At 45.5% G+C, this 18,085-nt stretch overlaps 5 protein-coding genes across 5 annotated transcripts; 3 read left to right on the top strand and 2 right to left on the bottom strand.

Annotated features, from left to right (window-relative positions):
• The first annotated feature begins 438 nt into the window (after nt 1-438).
• On the top strand, nt 439-2,467 carry GGS22DRAFT_35947 (SGS-domain-containing protein). Its single transcript, XM_047966901.1, has 2 exons — nt 439-1,652; nt 1,709-2,467. Exons 1-2 carry the CDS (start codon nt 583-585, stop codon nt 2,232-2,234), a joined length of 1,596 nt encoding a protein of 531 aa, XP_047816947.1. The 5' UTR covers nt 439-582; the 3' UTR covers nt 2,235-2,467.
• A 1,063-nt stretch (nt 2,468-3,530) lies between these two features.
• GGS22DRAFT_35943 (cytochrome P450) lies at nt 3,531-5,523 on the top strand. The gene is made up of 3 exons (XM_047966900.1): nt 3,531-4,682; nt 4,748-5,168; nt 5,233-5,523. The coding sequence occupies exons 1-3, from the start codon at nt 3,688-3,690 to the stop codon at nt 5,437-5,439; spliced, it is 1,623 nt and encodes a 540-aa protein (XP_047816946.1). The 5' UTR covers nt 3,531-3,687; the 3' UTR covers nt 5,440-5,523.
• A 1,111-nt stretch (nt 5,524-6,634) lies between these two features.
• Nucleotides 6,635-8,048, bottom strand: GGS22DRAFT_167901 (uncharacterized protein). Its single transcript, XM_047962054.1, has 2 exons — nt 6,777-8,048; nt 6,635-6,710 (listed from the first exon to the last, which is right to left on the bottom strand). The coding sequence occupies exon 1, from the start codon at nt 7,074-7,076 to the stop codon at nt 6,825-6,827; it is 252 nt and encodes an 83-aa protein (XP_047816945.1). The 5' UTR covers nt 7,077-8,048; the 3' UTR covers nt 6,635-6,710; nt 6,777-6,824.
• A 1,005-nt stretch (nt 8,049-9,053) lies between these two features.
• GGS22DRAFT_35921 (uncharacterized protein) lies at nt 9,054-12,499 on the bottom strand. Its single transcript, XM_047966899.1, has 9 exons — nt 12,260-12,499; nt 11,658-12,202; nt 11,488-11,586; nt 11,226-11,425; nt 11,135-11,165; nt 10,892-11,079; nt 9,961-10,840; nt 9,565-9,901; nt 9,054-9,504 (listed from the first exon to the last, which is right to left on the bottom strand). The coding sequence occupies exons 1-9, from the start codon at nt 12,332-12,334 to the stop codon at nt 9,418-9,420; spliced, it is 2,442 nt and encodes an 813-aa protein (XP_047816944.1). The 5' UTR covers nt 12,335-12,499; the 3' UTR covers nt 9,054-9,417.
• Nucleotides 12,500-12,818: 319 nt separating this feature from the next.
• GGS22DRAFT_190416 (uncharacterized protein) lies at nt 12,819-16,996 on the top strand (the record flags this gene model as incomplete). The annotated part of the gene is made up of 9 exons (XM_047964972.1): nt 12,819-13,130; nt 13,181-13,745; nt 13,819-14,424; nt 14,479-14,842; nt 14,908-15,350; nt 15,438-15,908; nt 15,960-16,219; nt 16,270-16,740; nt 16,787-16,996. 9 exons carry the CDS (start codon nt 12,819-12,821, stop codon nt 16,994-16,996), a joined length of 3,702 nt encoding a protein of 1,233 aa, XP_047816943.1.
• Between the last annotated feature and the right edge of the window lie 1,089 nt (nt 16,997-18,085).

The raw sequence follows: 18,085 nt of genomic DNA, 5'->3' as shown, positions 1-18,085 counted from the left end.
TGGCCCTGACCCACTATTTTAGGTTCCTGCTTCATTAATTTTAATGAAAGATGGACCCCTAGGCGGTGAGGAGGTTGTAGCTTAAGGTGGATCCTTACCGCTTACCTTTTCAATGATTAAGTCAGGCAGAATTTGCAAACCCCGCCAACAGCTCTCTAGTAGCTTCCATACATCGCTAGCATTTCTTGAGATGCCTCAAGTACCACCACCTGCAAACATGCCACACTGAATTATCCCCAGGGCTTCCTGACATATTGCAGTGTCAACAATCAACAAAAGCTAAGTGAAACTTAAATTCACCCTAGAGAAACATCTCAGGGCTAGGATAGCCTTCTTTCTCGATTATTGATTAACGTCACAACTTCAAGTCTTGTCTTCCCAAATTCTTTTAATCTATTCTCGTTCCATTCAATCCCACCCTCAATCAATTATTCACCCCACCACAAATCAATTATCCTTCCATCATTTTTCCAACATCATCTGTTCTAGCATAAGGACATCTTTACATTTTGACGTCTCGTATGGTCATCCAATCAAACCCTTGCATCATTTCATCTTCTTGTACATATCGTCATTATCACGATGCCATCCGCCGCCAACCTTGCAGCCGAGGGCGTCAAGGCTGTTGCCAATGGCAAGTACCAGGAAGGGATCGACAATTTGACTGAAGCTCTGAAAGATCATGCGGCGCCTCTTTGGCTGCTTGAGCGCTCTAAGGCCTATGTACGAACGAACGAGATCGATCTTGCTCTACGCGATGCCGACAAGGCCCTGGAAGTATCCTTCCAACGTGCAAACCGAGATCACATGATTGAGGCTCAGATTCGACGAGCCGTTACCCTCTTCCGACTAGAGCGTTACGCCGATGCCGACATTTGTGCCTTCTGGGCCATGAGACTCGTCGATGGAGCGAAAGTGAGTGAGGATGACCAACAGCAGAAGAAGGTTGACGAGATTGGAGATTACACAGTAAGCGTTGATGAGATTAAGAGTGCAAACAAACCTGCTCAGGGACAAGGATTTTCTACTGCTATGGGCGGTGCTACTGGGAGAGCTAGAGAAATCACCCAACGCAACCAAGCACTGTCATGGCGTCTACAGGCCCTAACTCATATGGAGAAATTACCTGCCGGGCATCCTGGTCGTAAAGTGAACCCGATGGAGAAATTCCCGAAGGTGTCCGGCCCAGATCATTCCAACACGGACAGCGATATCGAAAGTGATGAGGTTGCGGAGAATGGTTCTGATGACGATTGGGATATGTTCTATACTCGATACATCGGCGGTCGCAGGCGCAACGCTATTAGAACCAACTTCTATCAGACAAACACTACCGTCAATGTAGACTTCTTCGTCAAGAACATATCCGCGGACCGCTTTACTGTAACAGCTGAGAACCAGAAGGTTATTATGGGACCATTCCCAGACACTTATCCCGAATCAGTCCATCTGAACCTCTGGGGTAGGATCAAGCCTGATGAGATCACACACAATGTCAAGTCGATGAAGGTTGAACTGGTCCTTCGCAAGGAGACAGCAGGAAAATGGCCGATGCTGCAGCTGGAGGATGCCGAAGGATTCGATAACCTCTCGGGAAGCACTGGGGTCGACCCCTCCTTGGAGAATTTCACGGCTTTCATTCGTCGTCTGGGGTTCGTATTGTCTGCCATCACGATTACTTGGAAGTTATAGAACTAACGATTACTAGGTACAAAAGCCCCAAAGAACTTGACTTCGACGATTACCGGGAGATAAACGATACTTGGTACGGCTCCGTCATAGAGAAAATCCAGGCTGGTCTGGATGATCTTAAGGTATCAGCCGCTAAAGGCTCAGAGGTCCCGAGCGGACCAACCGAAGCTGCTACTACTGCCCAACCTAAAGGTGATCTTAAGCAAGCTAGCAGTCCCGCGGCTCAGCCTACTCCAACTGTCAGCAAGGCAGATTCGGCAAAGTCCACCAGCGCCCAAGCTTACCCCACCTCCTCTAAGAAAGTGGTGAATTGGGACAAGCTTGCAGATGTCGACGACGAGGACGAGGAGGACAAGGACGCCGATGTCAACTCTTTCTTTCAGAAACTGTACAAGGATTCCGACCCCGATTCGAGGCGAGCGATGATGAAGAGTTACGTCGAGAGCAACGGTACGTCTCTAAGCACCAACTGGTCCGAAGCCCAGAGCAAGACGTATAAGACTCAACCTCCCGACGGTGCCGAAGCCAAAAAGTGGGATTAGACGAAACTCCGCACGTTGACTCGTTGGCTAGCATGGTTTGCATCGCTCCTTTTTTTCGGGTTCTTTTTCTTTGCTTTCTAGGTACTCATGGGTAACACAACGGATGGGTAGGCGGAATGATACCAATGTTACTAGGCACTGACGCTTAATACGACTATTATGACTTACTAGGGATTATCTCCGTTGGTGATCGAAGATTGATTTATCTGACATCTGTGACAATCGCACGATGGCCTGTTGCGTTGGTTGCTCTCTAGTTCGGGATACACTTACCCAACATGGGTAAGCATATGGGGTAACATAGTGGGAGGGGTGTCACATAGTCACAGGTCCGCGCAGCACCAGGACCAACAATAGCTCGCTGCAACTAGCAGAATAACTACTACGCAAGCAGTATGCCTACGTAAACTAGAGAACTAGGGAACCAGGTGAGTGGATCGCCACATATTTGCTCGGATTGGAACCGATGACGTTTCTAAGGGACATGATTGGAGATGGTATATTTTTAACCACCCATAACCACGGCGCTGGCGCCAAGTCTTCTCTGACTAGTGTGGAGATGGATACCACGTTTTACGTAGTGCTTCTCCGGCATTTGATTTTAACAAGCCTATACGACTACTCCGGGGTGTCCGCCCTAACTCGTTTCCCCACGAACATGCGCACGCACTAACCAACGAATCCGACCGGTCTCATTTCAGTCGCCGACACACTTTTTGTTACCGCCCACACCTCCTATCATGTACCTCCTGTTACCTCCAAAAACCCTCGAGCCCTCTTTCACCCTTCAGCTCGTATCCCTGCATTATGGATCGCGGTGGATTATGGTGGATTCGTCTTGTCTTCTCCCCGCTTATTCCCCAACGTCGACCATGCTCCACCTGGATAGCGCCCAGGCCTCGTTTTGAAATCCTCAGCCGTGGGCTATAACGTCTCGTCGGCAGTTCGCTGATTGGTCGACCGGATGTGCGCCGAGGTTAATAATCTTGAGTAAGCTATGGCATCTCACATCGCGTACGAACGTATCAGACGATGTTGGTCGAGGACGGCGCCGTGCGAATCGGTATGATTTACCCGACCTCCCAGCAGGTACTGACGAGTATTTCATATATCTAAATTGCCCTGAGATCTGGACCATGCTTGGTGAACTTGGGAGGGTGTAGATTTGTTAGATTTGTTGAGGACCCCTGAAGTCTGATTAACGATTCTGATTAATCAAAGTGATTAAGCCATTACTTCATCAAGGAACGTCTTGACATCACTCGCCTCGCTGTCATCTATTCGTTGGTTATATTTGTATCCCACGAGATCTCCTTCAACAGGAGTGGTGTGTAATAAGAACTTGCAAGGAACCCTCAACAGCCTCCCTGCAGAAAGACCACTCGAGATCACTCTTCATCCCAACCACATAGAAATTTTCATATATCTCTTGTTTCGTATAAGGCCCTTCACTATGAGTGACGAGAACACAATCTCCCCGACCAGGGTTGTCCTCCTGACGGCGTGGAACATCTTCAAAGAGCAGTGGTATCTTCTTATACCGCTCTTCCTCATCGCCCGCATCCTATACATACGATATGCCTCGCCTCTGCGAGAGTATCCGGGTCCGTTCCTGGCCTCGTTCTCACGACTCTGGAAGATCGTCTCAACAGCCTCAGAACGCACACACCTACACCACATAGAACTCCACAAGAAGTATGGTCCCATTGTACGAATCTCTCCTAACGAGCTCTCCTTCTCGTCTCCCACGGTCGCCAGAAACGTCCTCTCAGCAGGCAAGCGGTTTTACAAGACAGATTTCTACTCGGTATTTCCACCACCGGAGAACCCAGATATCTTCACCGAGATCCGTGAGGATGTACACGCCATGAAGAAGAAGGTGGCGAACGTGCCGTACTCGATGGCCGCCATGAAACAGCTGAGTCCCTTCATCGACGACACCATCGATTTCCTCGCAAGCCGGCTCGACCAATTCTGCCCCGACACCGCTATTCCCGGTTTCCAACAAGCTGGGCTCCCCGGCAGGAACCCCATCGTAAACCTTGGCGACTGGCTCCACTTCTTCGCTTTCGACGTGCTAGGTGAAGTGGCCTTCGGCCGTTCTTTTGGCTTCCTAGCTGCAGGCGTGGATAAGGAGAGCGCTATTAAGACGATCGATAATAGCCAGAAGTATAACGGCATCGTGGGCCAGATCCCCGAGATAGACTGTCTGCTCCGACGGAACCCACTTTGGAGGTGGATCCCTGCGTTTAACCCCGAGAACGCACTCATCACGAGGATCGCCCGCGAGGAGATGCGGAAGCGTCGTCCCTTTGAGGTTGACCGTGATGGAAAGGGTGCCGGTAGCGATGGACGTGAGGACCTTCTGTCTTCTTTGATCAGGGGACACTTGAAGGACCCGATGAAGTTCCACGAGGGAGATATCTTTGCTGTGGCACATGGTGCTATGTAAGTACTACTATTCAACCGCTTCATCCTTATATGTGTATCAGTCAACTGACACAAAGAAATAGCTTCGCTGGATCCGACTCGACGGCCTCGACTATGCAATCTTTCTTCTGGCACGCTCTTTCTATACCGCGTGTCTACTCTAGACTGGTAGAGGAAGTCGAAACTGCGGTGAAGGAGGGCATGATTCAATCCGAAGGCAACGTACAATGGACTGAGGCCCAGAACTTGCCATACTTCCAGGCCTGCCTGAAGGAGTCGATGCGCGTGCGTCCTGCGGTTGGTGTCAACATCGCTAGATACGTGCCACCAGAGGGAATCGAGATCGAAGGTCGTCACATTCCTGGTGGCACACGACTTGCTCTTAACGGATGGGTACTACACCGTGACAAGGCTACCTTCGGCGAAGATGCTGACGTCTACCGTCCGGAGCGATGGCTCGAGGACCCCGAGGCGGCTAAGGTTATGGAGAGATACATGTTTCAGGTATGTTATACACATATAAATATTATCCATACATTGATATTCGATTACTAATATCAAGAAATAGTTCGGCGGTGGTGCTCATGTCTGCATCGGCCGGAACCTGGCGCTTCTCGAGATTAATAAAGTGATCCCTAGACTGCTGCGAGACTTCGAGTTCGAGCTAGTCTACCCGGGTCGACCGCTCAAGGCCAAGGCGACGTTCTTCGTCGTCCAGGAGGGCCTTGAGGTGTACATCTCCCGGAAAAAGACAGAGAAGGAGGCTCAGCAATGAGCGGCGTGATGACACGAGACGGGATGAGAAAGACTCATACCCATACTCGAATAAAAACACGATTGATATTATTCATCAATCACTTAATGATGCTACCTAATTAATCAATTGATAGTATCGGGGACGGTACCGGCGGGCGGCGTTGTGTTAGAGCTGGGCTCGCGGCTTATGAAAAAGGGCTTCTTGGGTTATAGTGTCGTCGGAGCATTTACATACCATTTCCCTCAGCGTCGTTTATTTCTGACAGCTGTTTTTGTCTCGTTTTTTCTAGTTGTCCTCGAAGCGTTTATACTGGCCTCGCTGTGGTGGATGGCCCGGGTACACACATAGGTACAAGACGACGCTTTTTATATATACAGATACCAAGACGGAGGTAGATTTATGGTAGATTGCTTACTGTAATATGATTAGTTATGCCTGAACCTGTGCGCCTGAAGCTCTTCACAGTTTCCTAATCCGGTAGTTGGGGGTTGGAGATTGTATCATCGATAATGAGAGCTATCTGTGATGACGAATAAAAATCCGGGGCTTTCAATTTCGACAGACGTACAGAAAATCTAACATAAATATATCAATTATGTTCATGTCTTAGGTTAGTTTCCGCAGAGTTGATAATACTAGTAGTTGTTCATCGTCTTGGTTTACCTACTAGGTACTAGGTAACCCCGCCTCTGATTACGTAGGCCAAATTACATAATGAAATTCTCATTACTAATCGCCCACGAATTATGTAATACATGGTTACATAATCTCTGACTACACAAATTCTGCTTATGTCATATCTGATTAAGGTCGAATCTCTGATTACATAATTGCAAACGTGTCAGGGGTAAGTTCAACTTTGCTATATCATTAACATTATATAACCAAGTCATGTGGCTCCTAGAATCTAATTATGTAACTCGCTAACTTGGTATACGTGTTCACCTGTTGTTGAGACAAGATTCAAGGGCCAGTTACGAGGTTGTGGGCCAAACCCGTAACATGATTGCGAATACTGTCACATTACATAATCAGGGGTTGTAACAATCCACTGTAATTCAGGACACTTCCCCATTATTCCAAATTTCTGTTACTCGGCACAATAATCGAACGAGATCATACGCAATCGAATCGATCTCATTAAGTGTTTTTTCGAATTTCCCACCGAATTCGGAGACTAGTCGTCGATCTGAAATACTGACAAATGCGACATGTGAAGAGCCTCTTCGATTTATAATAAGCCCGCCAAGCCGGTGGACCCTCACGAGGTTGTGCTACGTAGCAGCAACGTACGCTTTGATACCCGGGTGGGCTCCCTAGCAGAGCCGCCGAAGTTGGACCTGACCTGGGAAAAGCAGGGAAGAGCCAAGAGCCTATTTATCCGATTCGAGACCGCACCGGGTCTATACATGATACCCGCCGCTCTCATTCGACAGGGACGCACCAGATCTTATCTGGACATGGGAGGGGCGTATAGTACTCGCATTACATGATGCAGCCTCAGGATAAATTAGGGGGCGTCGGTTTAGCAAAGTGCCAGATTTTCGCAACGACACGGGTTGCGGACGGGCTGACATACATCTTTCCCACAGAGAATGCGACGGCGCGGACAGGCGAACGAACACGACACATCGACATAATCGTCGCTTAGGCATCTGCTCACCGTTTATGGCTCGACGACTTATCCACGATTGCTTGTGGCGCGTCGCCTTTCGAACTTTTCCGGGCGGGGTAAGCAGCGCTGAAAGCTGAACCGGTATGCGAATGCATAGGCCCCTCGAACGATCGTATCGACTATTTCCCTCGCCGACCTCCTTTTATGCCGCCTCGATGACCCGATCGTATGTGTGTGTGTGTGAAGATTTGTTGGTGTTGGGACTGAGGGCGAGTCTGAGGTGATATCGTATTGCCGGCGTAACCCGATAGTCACACAGCAGATCGCGATACGGCGGGAAGAAGTACCTCATCATAACGATTATTTTCGCTTGTGGCGCGAAGGCGGGCCGTCGCGGCACATTCAGGCCATCCATTCATGCATGAACGGGTGGATGAGGGTGAGCGCTGTGGCGAATTCAGAAGATGCGTGATGTTTCCCAACATACTGCAGAGATGCGGGTCTGGATAGGGGGTTATGTACTCGCCACTCGCTTACTCTTGTGTCAGATCTGAATTCGTATATACGGATATGCCAGTGGAAGTTCTAGAAGATTGCTTAGGGACGGCTCTGATGCAGGTGCAAAGTTAGAGATCTTGGTTTTCTTCCAACTGCCGTGCCAGAGATAGATGGGCCCCAAAGGCCGGGCCGTCAAATCCTGGAACCGTTGATCGTTAATTTCAGCGTGTTATTTTAGTTGACTTCTGGAAGCCGAGTGCATTGCTATTAGGTCTGGATAGGATCTACGAAATCTAGACCGTTGTCTGGATTCTCGTGGCGGGTGAAGGAAAGTAAAGAAAAAAACGTGGATTAAACATGGCGATACCATGCAGCACTCGTTACTCTCATGGTAAAATTATTTCCCTTGTTTTATACATGCGTGTCTCTGGTGGGTTAGATAAGTTTTTCTTTTGTGCTGAAATTCTCATTATTTCCGGATTACGAACATCTTCGATGCATATTTCCACACGGTCGTTGCCTAGGCATATCAGATTTCTTTGACAAGTAATTTCTAATTGAGACGTAGAATTCGGTTCTAAATTTTAGCTTTCAAGTTGTCTAAGATTCTTACGACTGTTGCTTATCTCAGGGGCAAATCTAGGACTAACCTACAAAACGTTTGACCCCGTGTTGAGCAGGGCGAAGAAATATCTGCCGATATCAATTGATATTTTACATGTGGCAGATATTTCTATAAGGTACATACTTGGCACCTTTGCATCTACCGAATTTCCATCATGGAAACTTTGTTTGAACGACTACTCCGATCTTACGGGAAGAACCGAGCAACGCATATTATTCTTGGCGTCTCCTGAGATCCGTGAGATAATCTCCCAATCAATAATGAAAGGCAACACATAGGCCGCGCCAAGATTGTTGTGGTTAGACTACCTACCTAAGGTATGGAATTTCGGGGAAATGGATATCCTGTTAAAGGTTGCCAATAAGGTATTACCTATCCATGTACTTAAGTAGATAGGTACCTAGGTACCCAGTTATCCATCTCGGTAACTGTTTTTCAAGAAGCTCAGTAGGTAGTTAGTTAACAGAACTTCTATGAGGCAACTTATGGGCCTCCTAAACAGGTACCTAGCTATGGAAACCAATTGGCAGCAACCTGATGGATTAGACTAGTGAAACAATCGGTATGGTTTTCTGAAGATGTGTCCATGGTGAACGGCAGACACAGGCCCCATATATTCGCTTAGTATACCTAGGTAGTTACCTAATAGTGACCCCTTGACTAGGTAGGTGCTAGTTATTCTCTGCGCGTTAGTACTAAATACCTCGTTGTGTCGGCCCTTTATCTATCCCCGGAGATATAGGGGTGATTAGGTAATCGGAAACGAAGTTCCGGGATGAGTCTGCTTATGTAATCATTTAGTTGAACTTTTCCCCCTATTTAAGAGCACGATGTATTGTTGCCATCGTAAATACTTAGTTCCTAGTAAGAATCCGCACTTGTTCTATAGGTAACTCTGTTGCATGGACCTTCTAATCTATTGAGTTCCTAATTACATACTATTGCCCCTAGTTCCACATAATATATGCAGATATAGAGGCATATTTTTAGGTTCTATGAGACCAATAGATATCGTCTGGCTTGTGTTGTCCTACTCCTTTTTATTACATCGATCTATATGACTACTAGGTAACTTGCAGACCCACATGACTCCAATAATCAGATATGCGAATAGTTAGATACCTCATATTTGTAACATCTGCCTTGGCACGAGAGTTGCTACTAGGAGCGATGAAAGAATTTTGACTCTAGAAACAGCAAATCAAAGGCTCTAGCATTTCCTCAAATGCATCTTTACCAGGCAATGATCAATAGCTACCTACGTATCAAGTTCAACTTCAGAGTGTGCATTCTGTGGTAGAAGCTCGGCAAGAAGTCTTTTCTTTCCTTTCGCTGAGGCGACAGACTAGAGGGGTTAGGAGATAGATCAGCATGCATTCTAAATTCATCCTCACCACAAACGTACCTCTTCAATAGAATCCCTTATTATATATCGAATCGTGACCACAGGTCGTTTCTGTCCCATTCTATGCACCCTTGCTAGTGCTTGATCTTCGACCGCTGGATTCCACTGGGGTTCAAGTAGGTGAATTCGGGATGCTGCGGTTAAATCTAGCCCAACGCCACCACAAGATATCGTAATGAGTAAGACTTGGATGAAATTGTCGTTTCGAAATTCTCGTAAAACTGTATCTCTGTTGGCTGGACTCACTGTACCATCGATCCTGACATATCTAATCCCTGCGCGGTCGAGCGCGTGCTGAAGCATGTTTAAAGTAGCTGTCCAAAATGTGAACACGACGCTTTGAAGCAAGTTAGTTTGTTTGGAATTCGATGGGCATATGTACGGTATATAACATACCTCTTTTCTGTTTTGTGGCTTTGGATATCTCCTACGACAGCCCTAACTTTACTGCTCGGTTCGGTCCCGCAGGTGGGCTCATCGTCTATTCCATTTGTCCCTTCAACCTTCCTAACAGAATCCAAGCATAGCGGTTGAAGAATGCAGACTGATTCTGAACGGCACGTGCAACCGAGCACTGAGCCATGAGACATGCTGGTACAAGATTTGCAACATATTTTGTTGCATGACGAGTAGTATGCGCATATATCTTGTATACCCTCTGAGGTATCGATGAACGTGCCACAAAGGGAGCAGCTTGTTCCTCCTAAAGCCAGCTCTGATGTAATCAAGTTGTAAGTGTCGATCCCTCTTTCTGGGGTTACTAACTGGCGAGTTACGGGCTTCGAAGATAGTATCTTGGAGGGAGAAGTAGCGCCAAGGTTGCAAAATATGCGCAATTTGCTGATGAGTTGTATTGCGCTCATCCATAAATTGTGCCCTCCAATCCCTATACTGGTAGCGTCTCCTAGAGCATGACGCATGCGACCTTCAAGCTCTTGGTATAGCCATCTTTCTTCTGCATTAAAATCTACCATCTTGATTAAATCCTTCCTCGGAGGAAGGTCTATGATACCCGTCCGGCGACGAATCATCACAGTTTTGCATAAGGTTTTGAGCCTTCGAATCCCCTCGCTAGGGTCTAATTTTCTGAGCGATTCGAATATCTCATTGTCCATGACTCTTGCGTCATCGTAAGGGTGAAACTTCAAAAATCTGAAAAGACCACATAAATCAGATAGGTTATTTTGGATCGGTGTTCCGGTAACAGCCCAGCGTGATATGGCAGATAAAGCGCAGACAGCAGAAGCTGTCATAGTGGTATTTCGAATTACATGTGCTACATGAATGTCAGCAGATGTTATTGTTTTAAGTGACTATATGGCCAGACCTTCATCAAGTATTATTCGACGCCATTGGTATTTGAACAATGAATTAGATTTGTGACGGCGTTTATATTCTGACTGGACTGTTTGATAAGTTGTGAGAACAATATCTGGAAAATCAAGCCAATGGCCTATTTCGACTCGATTTTGGCCATGATGGCGTTGCCAAATCAACTTGTTTTTATGCACGTGTCTTTTTATCTCACGTGAGTCTACGTTATGACTTTCATTATTGAGAAGGACCTTACTGGATAAGCTGATCTTCCCATACCCTCATTACTAATAGCACAATATGGTTAGTGCAAATCGATGCAAAGAGGTTCCCATTATCAAACATACAAGGCAACGGCAGTATTATTAATGTTCCTGGAAGCGTGGTAGAAGTTGTTTTGATCGCACAATTTTGTATAGTTTTTGTTTCAGCAATGAGAGATATCATTTGTAATGTCTTCCCAAGGCCCATCTCATCAGCGAGTATGCCCCCATTCCATATAGGGGGCGGTACATCTTGTTGTGAGCCGTTTATCCCGTTATGAAAACTGCAAGAACCAGATGCTATGTAAGAAATGGTTCATATTATGTAAGGGCACGTACAACACACATTCGACGGCCATTGGATGAGGTACTTGATTTCCAGAGAGAGTTTATATATTCGATATTTTCTCGCATCATGAAAAAGTGCAATGCTTGCTTTTGATGTCTAAAATACGATAAGTAACAGTTTATAAATAGAAGATAAATGTCACGAGAAATAGATTAATCAATACTCACAAGCATAGTTCGGTTCGTAAAATCGTAGGTTGGTTCCATTCTGGTAGATCTTCAGTCGTTTCTAACATGTGCAATGAATCATGGACTGAAAGCTCTTGCCTGGACCTAATTGCTGGCTCGGCAAAGGTAGAGGCCAAGACTGGTTGTTCGAAGATAGTAGACAAGCAGTGCGGATTCTTGTAAAGGGCACTGATGCTACACCCGTATGGGTCTTGGAGATAATACTTGCACTTGTCCAGGAACTCTCCAATATCATCGCCAAGGTGTTCCGGGCCGTAGAGGATTGCCGATGCCCAGGCAATTATTTTCTTTTTCCGTAAGTGTGATTCTGATCCAGGAATACCCTTAATCATAAATTGTACATGAACCCCTTCTTCATTTTCAAGTTTGCGTATTACTTGTCTTGCCGTTTCCTCTAACCTGCCGACCGTAGAGTCATCTGAATATATTTTAACTATCCCATCGTCGACGATGTAGGCGGATACAAGATGGACATTGTCGATGGCAGTATCGGTAGAAGTTGCATATATCTCAAGCTTCTCGAGCTGTGACAGGCTAAGTATCAGCTAAACCCTTCCTTCTTTGAGTGACCAAAGACTTACCATGCCGTAACAAATTGCTGTTGATGTCTCCTCGTCCGGGCCTTGCTGAACGTCTGCGGGGACGGTACGCGCCATCGGATGATTCACGAAAATAGGACTGACACTGAGTGTATAGCTCACCAGCACCCAGATAGAATTGCCATTATTTTCGACACATTATGTACCTAGTAAGCAGTTACTAAGTATATAGGCATGCATTTTTTGAGGAAAATCTTTTGAAGAAAAGCGAGGAAAGTCGTCGAATTCCACTGGAGTTAGAAAGGAAAGGTAAAAGAGATAGAGGCCTCTAATGCAGGCTGCGAATGCAAGAGCTGCATTGTCAGCACCAAAGCCACAGCTCCGCCTCTCAATTGACAAGGCAGCCTGCTAAGGCATTTCCCTGGGCAGCTTTGCATACCTAGGTAGCTAGGTACAGCTGAGCAATAATTATGGTACAGGGAGAGATTTGCGATACTACACTAAGAATACCGAGAGCCCAACCAGTTTCGCCCTCTTCCATCAATTGCCTACCTAACATTATAGAATGCTTTTATAGATCTCTGTTGATGCGATCTTAGCAATGGCAAACCATACAAACCACGCGACTAACGTGCAGGCGCATTTAATTATATCAGACGCCTTTCAACGTTTTGAGAGAACGATAGCTCCGGAAGACATTACACTTCTTGGCAGCACAACGGTGAAAGATGTTATCGATGCCATGATAACAATCCAACAGGATCTTCTTAACCGTAGGGAAAACAGGAATCTGCGAAAATTACACCCTTTTTTGGAAGGCCTGAGGAAGTATGGACAGGCAATTGACACACTCAGCAATGGCCTGAGCCCGTATTTACCTTGGGTCTGGGCACCAATCAGACTGGCATTGCAGGTGCGAGCCCTATCCAAGATATTGTGATGAGGAGCTCTAATGGTGTACAGATAACATCTGACCACCTTGATGCCTTCGACAGACTAGTTGAGGCATATTCCCGTATATCGGAAACACTCCCACGCTTCGAGAAGATTGGCGATGCATTCAAAGACAATTCTGAAATTGGTATCAAGCTAGCACTTTACTATGCAGACATCCTAGAGTTCCACCGTCGCGCTTACAAATTCATTCGAAGAAAGTCGTGGAGGTTCTTCTTTCAAACAACTTGGGGCCAATTCGAAGTTCGATTCAAAGCGATTCTTACCAGCATGGCGCATCATAGTGATATGATAATGCAAGAAGCTATTTCTATCGACTTGATCGAAGAAAAGGCATGGAGAGAAAAGCTGATGGCCGAGTCTGAGAAGACGGAGAAAATAAGAAACGACGCACAAATGCAGTCCGTAGTTTCATGGCTCGGAATCAAATCTACACCCCAAGAGGACGAATGGGAACGATTACTTCAAGATCGCCTCCCCGGAAGCAACGACTGGATATATGACAAATTTGAAGGTTGGATCCAGAATGACTCCCACCACCCCATAGTCTGGCTCCATGGGAAGCCCGGAGCAGGTAATAATGATCTAATATAGCTTCTCTATTAGTCACAACTGCACATATAAAGCTGCCGCTGACACTCGAACAGGCAAAAGCACTATATGTGCAAGCATATTGGAGACACTAGAGCAACGAAAGATACCTACATTATACTATTTTTGCAGGTTTCATTCCAGAGATACAATCTCTGATATTCTCAAATCGATGGCCATTCAATTGATCACAAAAGACCCTGATATAACAGCTATTGCTTATAGGGAATACGTTTCGAAGCACGCCATGCCCTCCTTGAAAGTTCTACGTGCCATGGTAATAGGTTCGACTGACAAACCAGGGATGATTAGAGGCATATCTCCGTGTCGTCTTGTTATCGACGGTTTAGATGAGTGCGACTTAAAGGAGCAACCACTTATCATCAACGACTTCTCACAGCTTGTTTCTTCTAACAACCCTACTCGTAGCTACAAGGTCTTGTTTTGCAGCAGGGAAATCCCATCAGTGAGCAAATCTCTTCATAAAAGGGGAAGAAAATTGCTTCAAATCTCCTTATCTGCCGAAAGCAATATCGTCAACGCCTCAATCCGGAGTTTCGTTACTAGTCGCTTGAACGATCACGAGGAATACTACCCATCAGTTCAGTTAAACCCTAACGTGAAAGAAGAGCTAGGCAAGATCATCATCGACAAAGCTGATGGTCAGTCATAATCAATCCATAAATCAATGCAACCAAAGAACTTACGTATAACAGGCATGTTCCTCTGGGCTAAATTAGTCCTTAACTCGATTGCCAATATCGATAGCAACGCAGACCTGCACGATGCTGTGACGAAAATGCCAACGGACCTAACAGAACTATATGATGTAATTACTAATCGAATGTATAGTCAGATTGGGAATGGATCGGACAAGATTTCCAGAATTTTCGCTTGGCTTGTGTTCGCGAAAAGACCATTGAGGAAAAGAGAAGTTCTTCATGCCATTGCAATCACCACCGAGACCCCGTACTTGGAGGACTGGAACAGACTCAGCGGCACAGTCATTGAAAAATGCAAACCTTTGATAGAAGAGTTATCCGATGGCACAATCTCATTAGTTCATTATACAGTTCGAGAGTAAGGTTCCCCTAATGAGTGTGAGTAACATTGACAGACAATAAATATACTAACCAACCCCATAGGTATCTGACTAGTAGATGTACTGTCGGCCGAATTACACCCGTAAGCTGTAAAAGCTCGATCGCTTTTAGTTGCGCGAGAGTCCTCACAGATGGTCTTCACCTACTCGATCCAAATCTCTCTGTCCCCGAAAAGCTTCACCAAGTTGTCGATGGATGCCACGCTTTACTACCGTACTCCATAGACTTTTGGGTTGATCACCTCTTAGATTACTTGGGCCACGACGAACTAGAGTCACTATCCGAAGTGGCGAAAGCATTGAAAGCCTTGGAAACTCTTCACGGCCGAGTTCTTAATCAGCTGAGACATACAGATAAGATAGTTGCATCATCACACGATGATCTTCATCCAGTAACCATTGACAAAATTCTTGCATTATACGTCTGTGCCTCTACGATTTCCTTTCGACAAGAGCGGAAAAACCAATCTATGGAAAATGGCGCAGGTAAGTTTTGTGTCTTAGGATTGTTATCACTATGAGCGTCTCGAGTTTAGTTCAGTTGCAACTGATAGATACCTACCTATATAACAGATTTCGAATCTAAATCGTTGGAGAAAGACCCAACTCTTTTCACGGAGCTAGCAGTCAAGTTTGAATGCCTCGTCAAGAAGCTATTGTCAGGAGAAGAGCTTCCAGAGAATATACCGCACGGTCTCCTTGAAATATTCCGACAGGAGTCTTGCCAATGTTCCTTTCGCTGTCGATTTTCGCCTTGTACAAGTGCTACGCTTGGGTTTGCATCTGAGTCTGCAAGACTTTCACACGAGCAACTGCACATCAAATGTCTTTTTTGTGACAAACAGGACTGTCCAATAGGTCGGATTGGTTTCAAGACACAGCAAGACCTGAGTAAACACAATCGGATATACCACGAAGAGGGAAGTATTTTAGTCCCTGCTAGGATACGGAGGCTCCCATCGGTAGAACCTGTGTTATCCGAAGAACCCCAACCATCAGAAGAGCCCCAGCCATCAGAAGAATCCGAACCAGAGGAAATTCAAGGTACTCATCTTACGACGATCTCTATTGACATAAGCTAATAAATTATCACAGTAGGAGAGTCTCAGGAGGAGATCAAAATTAAATTGATCCTCACGCTTCGCATTGGAGCACAGCAACCCCTCATATCTTTAAGTGATAATGGCTGTTTTATAGCAACGTCAGACATTGGGACTGTACATGTTCACGATATCCGAGGTAGAATCTCGTTACTAGATTTCTCCCGTGATAGCCCTATAACGGATTGTACAGCACTTGCTTTTAGCCCAAACAATAAATTTTTAGCAACAGCCTACGTTGACAAGGTCCTAATGGTATGTTTTAAATGAAAATCTAATTCACATTGTCATCTAATTGAATCTAGATATGGGATGTCGAAACGCAGAGCGTCTTCAAAAAATATGATCGCTATTCCATCAAATTTGGCCAGTTCAAATTCAGTCCTGATGGGAAAATGATAGCTATTCTTGACTATAACTGTATAAGGATCTTGGACTTCGACGGAAAGTGGCGATCAAATACAAAGTTAGAGCACCGTATAATTTCAACTGAGGGACATGTCCTAGACTTCGTCTTCTCTCCGAATTGTCTCTACCTAGCCGCGAGAAAGTCAACATCACCACTGCTCCAGATCTGGAACATAGAGTCCGGCGAGGAGGTCGGAATTCAGAGAAATATCCTGAATAGTACATTAAATGATGTATGCTTCTCGCCAGACGGTTACAGTATTGCTACCATTGAAAATAGTATGATACAAAGATGGAACTTTTCGAATTTAATGCAGACTGGTGCGGACGAAGCGTCGAGAAAAAGTATTATAAAACTTTCTATACCAGTATGTTTCTCTAAATCGATATTTGTGTCAGACTAACATTGTATAGAATTTTGGGTTTAGTGTAGCCTATACTCCCGATAGTCAGTATATCATATCTGGAGACTGGGACGGTGTCTCATTTTATGAGAATACAAAGGCAGGGCAGCTTAAAAAGAGACACGAAGGCGATTCTTTGATTCGGGTTCTAATTTCCAGATCGGAGCGTGTGTTTGCTACAGTCACAGCGAGGGGAGAAGTAAAAGTTTTCTCATATTAATTAGCATATAAAAGTTTAGGACCTGCCTATATATTCTAATATATTCTATCTGTTCCAACCTTTCTCACCAGCCTCTCGATTCTAGTTGGGTTGAAGAGACAGGTGAGTAAAAATGTTACTGCGGCTAAGGGTAAGAAACCCTTTGCGCTAGTAGGTATCTTGAGCGAGAGCTAAGAGCAAGTGGCTCGCTAGTATATATAAGGTAGGTATCTATTTATGTGGATGTATTAGATTGTATAAATGTGTATCGTAAGCCCGAGGGGGGACCCTCCTTCATGTCACGAGGCGGAACCAAAAGACTAGGAAACAACGACGTTGTTGCGCGAAGAGCTCCTAACACTCTCGCTATGGAGAACACGGTATACATACAGGTGAAGCTCTTTGTCTGTCCTGCTCCTAGGACTAGCGGCCAACAGGACCCTCACGGGGACTCAACGGGCCGAACCCCGATCCCATAGACCTCTAGCTACTAACCTGGAGGAAGACCGATGTCTGACACTTCATATAAATACCCAACATATACCTACCTAACCTTGTAAACAAGCAGGAAGACCTTTACATGATCTCCCTAGCACTAGAATGTGAAAGGAAGGCCCCCGTTCATACTCAATGCAAGGCTAAAGAACACTAAGGCACTCAATAATAATATAAACATACGTAGGTAAATATATGCCTCTTCACAAGATAACAATCGGTATGTTGGCTTGGGGATTGCTTGTCCTTGCATTAGTACCACTCTAAGCCATGCCCCCCAGCCACATGCAACAATATCAAAGGTACAGCCAAGCAGTTACATCCGAGTGCTACATGTGATTGCCGGTATAGATACTCACATAAAAAGTAAACTCAGCCTTTTCTTGTGTAGGTAGGTAGGGTCTTAAAATAGCAGCTGAAAATGCCTCTTATTGCCGTTTGGGGTATCAAGAAATGCGGCCAAGCAATGCCCGGAGTGTTTTGGGCATCACCTAATTCGACCTCACCATCGCACAACATTTGCTCATGTCTACATATGTAGGTAGATATAGTGTTTAACTATAACTTGTCATACCTGTGTATCCTATATGTTGAGTCATCAATCCGCCGATTATA

The sequence above is a fragment of the Annulohypoxylon maeteangense genome, assembly GCF_022496945.1.
Source record: "Annulohypoxylon maeteangense strain CBS 123835 unplaced genomic scaffold GGS22scaffold_13, whole genome shotgun sequence".
Lineage (NCBI taxonomy): Eukaryota > Fungi > Ascomycota > Sordariomycetes > Xylariales > Hypoxylaceae > Annulohypoxylon > Annulohypoxylon maeteangense.
This window is presented reverse-complemented; position numbering and strand designations above follow the sequence as displayed.

What these genes read in the sequence shown, in the direction of transcription:
- GGS22DRAFT_35921 (XM_047966899.1), bottom strand. Translation starts at nt 12,334, where the DNA reads ATGGCGCGTACCGTCCCCGCAGACGTTCAGCAAGGCCCGGACGAGGAG. An exon ending in TGGGAAGATCAGCTTATCCA is followed by an intron (nt 11,080 to 11,134) that starts GTAAGGTCCTTC and finishes TGAGATAAAAAG; the next exon opens with ACACGTGCATAAAAACAAGT. An exon ending in AGCCACAAAACAGAAAAGAG is followed by an intron (nt 9,902 to 9,960) that starts GTATGTTATATA and finishes CTTGCTTCAAAG; the next exon opens with CGTCGTGTTCACATTTTGGA.
- GGS22DRAFT_35943 (XM_047966900.1), top strand. Translation starts at nt 3,688, where the DNA reads ATGAGTGACGAGAACACAATCTCCCCGACCAGGGTTGTCCTCCTGACG. An exon ending in GCTGTGGCACATGGTGCTAT is followed by an intron (nt 4,683 to 4,747) that starts GTAAGTACTACT and finishes ACAAAGAAATAG; the next exon opens with CTTCGCTGGATCCGACTCGA. An exon ending in TGGAGAGATACATGTTTCAG is followed by an intron (nt 5,169 to 5,232) that starts GTATGTTATACA and finishes ATCAAGAAATAG; the next exon opens with TTCGGCGGTGGTGCTCATGT.
- GGS22DRAFT_167901 (XM_047962054.1), bottom strand. Translation starts at nt 7,076, where the DNA reads ATGCCTAAGCGACGATTATGTCGATGTGTCGTGTTCGTTCGCCTGTCC.
- GGS22DRAFT_35947 (XM_047966901.1), top strand. Translation starts at nt 583, where the DNA reads ATGCCATCCGCCGCCAACCTTGCAGCCGAGGGCGTCAAGGCTGTTGCC. An exon ending in GCTTTCATTCGTCGTCTGGG is followed by an intron (nt 1,653 to 1,708) that starts GTTCGTATTGTC and finishes AACGATTACTAG; the next exon opens with GTACAAAAGCCCCAAAGAAC.